The following is a 7,085-nucleotide window of genomic DNA, read 5'->3' on the forward strand; positions in this document are numbered from 1 at the left end:
TGATTTTTCATAAACATGTACAAACGTTGTAGTAGCTTACAAGATTCAATCTGTATAACACATCTTTTAGGCAAAACTATTTTTAAAAGCATTGGAAAGTGATACTAGAAACAAAAGAAAACCCACATAAATCACTTGCTAGGTTTGAAAACACAAGTCAAACTCCACATTATCGTATTTCATTGCAGAAAAAAAAAAGAGCTTTGGCATACAGATGTTTACTTCAATAATCATCACTGGGGCCAAATTCATCTAAACAAAGGTTCCTTCATATTCAGATGAACAGCACTGATTATGATGAAGTGTAAAATGTTCCCTTACAGCACTTAAACACAAGTTGAACCACACACCAGCAAACCTCATCAAGTCAAACTTGACTCAAATAGTGGAAATTTATCCAGTGGAGCCATCCTTTTGTGCTTTCCTGTTACCTAAAAGTCTCTTTCCATGCACAGAACTATTTTATGCAGCTACCAACAAAAAAGGGGATGAGAGGGAGACTACCTAACATAACTTTCCCAGAAAGTGGTCTGCTCCCAGTGTCCTCATTTAAAAGAAAAGGTAACATAGTTTTGAAAGATTTTCTTTGGCAGCTTGTGAGCAGACTACACATTCAAGCTCTGCCAACTGCAGTTTCAGAAAATGAATACTGAGAAACAAAAACTGTTCACTGGGCTCCTTAATACAAAACAGAGGTCTGGGTATCCATGCACAGAGAAGGTTTTTCAAAGTATTTTTTAAGTATCAATGGTGGCTGATAGATGACTACTCAACAAAAGAAAACAAATGCAGATTCAATAAGCCCATAAGGCAAATAGGGGAAGAGACAAACAAGTCAAAAGGCATGAGCATACTATAAAGGTATGCCTTTCTTCAGATCTGAATTCTCAAAGGCAAGTTAATCTTTTTTTTTTTCTTCTCCTTTGCAGGCCAGGGCTTCAGAAAGACTGTCCACACATAGTTTACTGCAGATAAACTAGAGATTTTGCTAAGTGTAGAAGCTTGCATGAAGAATGTCCATGCAAAAACAAGTAGATTACTGTGCTCAGGCTGAAAAATATTTCTGCTCTGCAGATATCTTCTTAATGTGCCTGACAGAAACCAGTCTTTCACACACCCAATGAAAGGGCAAATCCTGCTAGTAAAGTATGCCACTTTACACAAAAGCAAATGTAGTGCAGTCTGTAAGATACATTCTGCTCTTTTCACTGCAATTATGGGGTTTGCTTTTTTCTCAGTAGGTATTAGCAGAATCTTCAGATCCAACTCAGTTGCTTACACTCATTTAGAGAAATGCTTCAATGATAAACATCCTCCACTTGCCAGAACAGAGATCAAAAGATTTTGGAAAAATCACCTAAAAATGTAATACGGAATTAAAGAACAAAAGGGAAACACAAGAGATATAAATACTTATATGAATCCCTGCCTTCAGATAGATAACCTTACACTTTTTTGTGCGATAGGAAACAAATTTATGAACCTCCCTCTCCACAGTTACAATACCAAGTAGTGGGAAGCCTGACAATTGGCAGGCAATGCTTCAGCAGATCTCTCTGCTACTCCTCTGCTCACAGTCAGGTTCAGTCATTCCATTGGAAGATAAAGTCACCGTGGGCAGAGCACAACTTGCAAGTCCTACCAGCTGAGCAGTGGTATTCTACTAGAAGAGACAACATCTGCTTGAAGTCATCCCTGGAAGTTTGTCACCAGGTAAAGCTGCAAACAAGCCATAAGTCTGTCAGCATGTAAGTTGCTTTGCATGTAGATCCTAATTGCAGAAATTCAAAGTTTACAGAGTTTGGCATGAGCAGAGCTGAGCTGCAAATGACAGCCAAACTGCCTTGGCACACAGATGCTTAAGAGAGCCCAAGAAGTTGTGGTTTAGCGATAGCCAACCCAGCAAAAACTAGGACCACTAAGAAGTTGTGCTTGACAAAAGATTTTTTTTCTCTTCCAAAACACTTACACATCTTTTTAATAAGTTTGAAGACTCTAGAACAAGGAGAAGAGTTACTATTCAGTCAAGGATACAGAAACCAAGAACAGTAACACTATCAAAGTTAAGCATTTCTTTTACAGTTTCTCATTTCAGCAAGATTATACCTGCAGTAGTTTCAGAAAGGAACAAACGCTTAGTACTGGCAATCCTCCAAGAAAAAGTTGCTGCTTCTTGATGCTGAAGTGCTCCTGGTGCCACAGGTAGTATGTCACTTCAAATCTCTATTTGTCTGGAAGTTGGGAGCTCACATCCCTTTTCAATTTTCTGGTGTCTACCAACCCGAAAAACTCTTCCAAAACAGCTACAAAGTACAGACATCTCAATTCATGAACCATGTCAAAACCAAGGCACCTTTCCATCTGTCTTGTGTAGTGATAAAGAAATAAATTAAGGTGGCAATGACTGACCCTATTTTGCAGCCACTAGCCACACTACATGTATGAGACAAAGGAAAATAGAAGTTTGTCACACACGTTCATATAGACGTAAAAACACTCAGGGGGTTTTTTTTTTTGAAGTTTCATTCAGAAAGCATGCTGTAAGGATGAAAAGCAACAGATCTAAGGAGACTAATAAAAATCACCCAGCTTTCCTAATAAATGTTAAGTATCAGAAGGCAGCAACAGCTATTGCCTTGCCAATTTTGCATTTGAGTTCATTCTGTTCTTGCAAGAAGGTATATCAATGAGACCCTTGAGTATACTTCTAATAATGCCAACCATTCTTTGAGTTGCAATATCTAGGTCAATTCTCTCTTTACATATTGACAGTAAATACACTATAAAAACAAGAATAGCACATCCATTTCAGCAATTTAAGACTCATAATAGCAATATGCACAGGCAACATGTACAATAGCACTGCGCACATACTTTTATAGCTTATATTGAAAAAATATTCACACCAGGCAATTCAGATTCTTCACAGTAATATATCAGACAAGCACAAAGCTTAGGAGAGATGCTTAAGAGCGTTTTGCCTGTGAGCAACTGGGAGTAACTTTTGCACTTTGACAAACCACACAAACTTCCTGCAGGTGTGTTTCTCTCTTAGCCACCCACTTCTCAAAGTATCAAACTGACTATCATGGTCATCTTCCTGGGATTATCTAATTTTGAGCTATTACAAACCTTCCTTTTCAAAGAAGCCATCCTAGTTGGTACTCTTCAATTACTATGTGATGACTGGAGAAAGTCCCACAAACCTCAAAGCTATTAATCAGAGACAGGAATTTAAACTACCACCTCTTAAATCTAGTTTTTCCAGTGATGCCTTAGCCTAACATCACTTTACAAAAACAAATAAGTAAAACAAGACTTGAGATGTTCCTTAATTTGATACAAGCTAATCTTTAAGCAAGATTTCACAGGTTAACTGTGCTGGATTGGTTTGCAGACAGTGAAATATGCTCCCACAGTTAGCTGTGCACATCAGTCTAGCAAATGGACTTCAGTCCACATCCAGCCCAAAACGGTCTGAGTATATCTCCCAGAAAACTTCTTCATTCTTCTTGACAAGACCCACAGCACACTACTGAGATCGACGAACGCTACAACTTTCAGCTACTCAAACAGTCATACCCAGATTTCCACCAGTTCCTGAGACACAAAAGGACACAACAGGCAGCTGTTAACAACAATAAACAGACAGTGAGAGAAAGCAGCTACATGGAATGAACTCAACATCAGAATAGCTCCTGTTGTTCAAGGCTGGATACTGGCCTACAAATACCTATTTTTTTTTCATCTAGTCCCAGTAAAAGCCCAGCTAAAAGAGCACTTGCAGGCACCATCACTTAAAGCATTTGAGCAAGCTTGTCTACATGCACATACAAGAAGTTCTTGAGGAAATTGGGAGGCAAGAATAAAAAGTATGTATGCTGCTTGTAAGCACAACCTTACGCACTGTCCTCCCTCTTTCTTCCTCCCCATATTAAAGAACTACATGTGTTAGACAGACTGGTAACATTTAAGTGGGTGATGTTACATGGAACAATGTATCTATGAAACCAGGACTTAAAATACCTAAAGTTTTTTGATTCTACCCATTTGGTACACTGGAGAAAGAATTAAACTCTTCATTTCAGCTCCAGTTCTCTGTCCTACCTACAGAGCAAACATAACAATATTTATTTTAGGGTACGAATTATTTACCACCTCAAAGAGAAAATAAGAATGCATAAACTTTCTGAAGTTTAAAGCTAACTAGGGAAAGGAGGTAACTCAAGGTTTTGTAGCATCACCTTTAGCTGCAAGAGATGCAGCCTACCAAATCAGGGTGAGGATTACTGTTATTTGTGGAGAAAATTACATTCACACCGTTACATTGTAATACATTCAAAAGATCAGCACAAAGCTAAAAACACACTTGTCAAATACTCCTAGAAATGTTAGGGACAAACTGAGAAATGAAGCTACTGCCAAGAAAATTACATAACATTTCCACCAAAAAAAAAGCCAGTTGTGATCTCTTCACTTAGGTGTAATGCCTTTTTTGAATTTACAGTGGGAAAAAAAAAAACCAAAAATGAAAAACCACAAACCCCAAAACCAAAAATCCACAAGAAAAACCTCAAACTAGGTACTCTGAAAAAATTATCTCGTAAGTCTTTAAAAGTAAGTTACATTTTCAGGTGATTTATGAAGTCACTTCCTGAGGTAAATGTTTATAAAATTTAGTTTATCATCTATTACATTTCACATGCATTATATTTGTAGGCGTTTACATACAGTGTGAATCTAAACACAGAATGAAGAACCATCACTCCTATGAAAGTAGAAGGAAACCTCATTTCTTTTCTTCAGCACATTTTCTAAACGCATGAGTGATTTTCCACACATGAATGATTTCTACTTGGTTATCAAATTAGATTCAAGGCAAAAGTCAGTCTTCTCCATAATCAGCAGAGGGAAGGAAAAAAAGAAACACATCAACAACAACAAAAATCAACCTTAATTATTTTCTAGCTACTTATTAGGCTGTTTATGATGTACAGCAATTACGAGATTAGTGAGACAGAACCACCTTTTGTAGACAATCTTCAGATCTCTCCATTCCAGGAAGCTGCACATTTTCGGTTTACGGGCTAATACTGTTTGAACAAGTTCCCTTGTGATTTTCTTCTTTTCTTTGTCAGATAATGGGACATACCACTTCTGGAGTCTCAGTTTCCCCTGGCGACTAAAAAGCAACATAAACTGCATCTGTTGAATTAGAAGGAGGAAAAAAAATTAATCTCAGTCTCTTAGTTCTAAAAAGATTTCTGTAAGGAAAACCAAACAGGAAGTAAGATAGGCATCCAAAATCTTAACTATCTTAACTATATTGTGTATTTCTATAGTGCTGGCAGATGTTACACAAGATTTGGAAGTACCAATAACACAAAGGATTTCGCTGAACAAAGTCGGTCGAAGAAAGATAGTAGAAAGCATACACAAGTTTTAGAAACTGATGTCAGAACCACCAGGCAGCCAGTGAACACATCCAAATTTCAGGCAAATCATGTCCACGACTGATACGGTTGCATTTGCGTTTACTAAAGAAAATGATGAAAAACCAGCACAGCAGTCTCCTCAAATGCCCAAACTCGTTCTCAATTCACCTGATTTGAGCCTTACAGTAAGCGCAATTTGCACTTAAGCTCTTTCTGAAAAGCCTCAGAATACTTTAAAAGGCATTAAATCTCCCAACGGAGAGTCCTACGGCACAGAAAAGCCTCATCTTTTCTCACATTACACAAAAGGAGTAGAGATTAAGTGCTTTCCCTGCGGTCCTATGTTCCAGATCTCGCTTCCTCTAACGGAGAGATGTTGCAATTATATTTTAAGAGGAACTTGTCTTCTGTGTTTTCCAGCAGCTGCAATATTAAAGGAAACGTCTTTTTTTTTTTTTTCTCCTTCCTTTTTGCTCAAAAGTTGTATTGGGCTGAGGAAGTTTCCCAGGAAATATGACAGACGTGAAACATAATGAGAAAGCCCAGCCTGGTCCCGGGTGACAAGTCTGATCAGTGTCAGCACAGAGAAGAAGCGGCGGTGCCGGCTGCTCCCAAGCCCGGCAGTGCCGGGACGCTCACTCCGCGGGGGCATCCCCCGAACCCGCCGCCGGCGCCCTCCCCTCCGCGGGGCCCCGCCGACACAATACACCCTTCCCGGCTGCCCGCCGACCCTCAGCAGCCGCCGCGGCTCCTCCCCAGGCTGGAAGGGACGCGGGCAACCCGAGAGGCGCCACCAGCCGCGGGGCGGCTGCAGAGCTGCGGGCCCGCCCCGACCCCGAAGGAGAGCGGCGCCCGCTCCCCTCCATCCGCCGCGCGAGGGGCAGCCGCTGCCCGTCCCAGCCCGGGGAGCGGAACGGGGCAAAGCGCTGCCGCCGGAGCTGCGCCCAGCTCGCCACAGTGTGTCCGTGCGTTGGGAGGTGACAAGAGGGAGAGCCCTCGGCCGCCCCCTCTCTCCCTCGGCTGCTAACGGCCGCTCACTGGGGCGGGCTGGAGAAGAGGGGCATCCCGCAATCCGGGGCAAAGGAGAAAACACCTCCCGCGTCCCTGCGCCGGTGAAGGAGGCGAGCCCACCTCTACGCGGCTTTGCTCACCGTGCCCTGAGCGCGGGGGTGGGGGGGAGAAGGAGAACGAAGAAGAGAAGAAGGACGCGCGACACTGCTATCCAAGCTGCTGCTGCTCCTGCCGCCGCGGCTGCCGAGCGGGACTGAGGGGAGGAGAAGACAGATGCCGACAGCTCGAGTCCGGCGCGCGCGCGCGCCTCAACAGCGCGCCTCAACAGCACCCCCCCACCAGCACCCCCCCAACCCGGGCGGGGAGAGGCGGGGCCGGGCGGGGCGGGGGCAGGGCCGGGCGGGGCTCGTGGACACCGCTCCCGGGCGGGACGGGCGGGCGCGGGACCTGCCTGAGCCGCTGTTCCCCCCCCCCGCCCCTCCTCCACCCCGCTCTCCCCCTTCTCCTCCTCTTCACAAAACTTTATTAGCTCGGCGGCTGGCGGCGGGAGGGGAGGGAGGGTCGTAGGGCGAGCGGGTGTACGCGTGCGCGTAGCCACGAAGCGGCGAGACCTGAGGGAGCTCGGCGCTACCCAATCGG

The 7,085-nt window shown here is 43.4% G+C and overlaps 1 protein-coding gene across 5 annotated transcripts in view; it reads right to left on the minus strand.

Moving 5' to 3' along the window:
- Window positions 1-6,773, minus strand: part of AP1S2 (adaptor related protein complex 1 subunit sigma 2) — a 38,180-nt gene extending 31,407 nt beyond the window's left edge. For all 5 annotated transcript variants that reach the window (XR_009819016.1, XR_009819013.1, XR_009819014.1 and 2 more), the window contains exons 1-2: window positions 6,587-6,773; window positions 5,027-5,205 (exon numbers count right to left, since the gene is read on the minus strand). Coding sequence is in view for 1 of the 5 variants with exons in the window: in XM_061999065.1 (XP_061855049.1) it covers window positions 5,027-5,205 (179 nt within the window). In the remaining 4 variants the exon portion in view is untranslated. The remainder of the gene's footprint in view (window positions 1-5,026; window positions 5,206-6,586) is intronic.
- Between the last annotated feature and the right edge of the window lie 312 nt (window positions 6,774-7,085).

Source organism: Colius striatus, chromosome 1 (assembly GCF_028858725.1).
Source record: "Colius striatus isolate bColStr4 chromosome 1, bColStr4.1.hap1, whole genome shotgun sequence".
NCBI classification, from domain to species: Eukaryota; Metazoa; Chordata; class Aves; order Coliiformes; family Coliidae; genus Colius; species Colius striatus.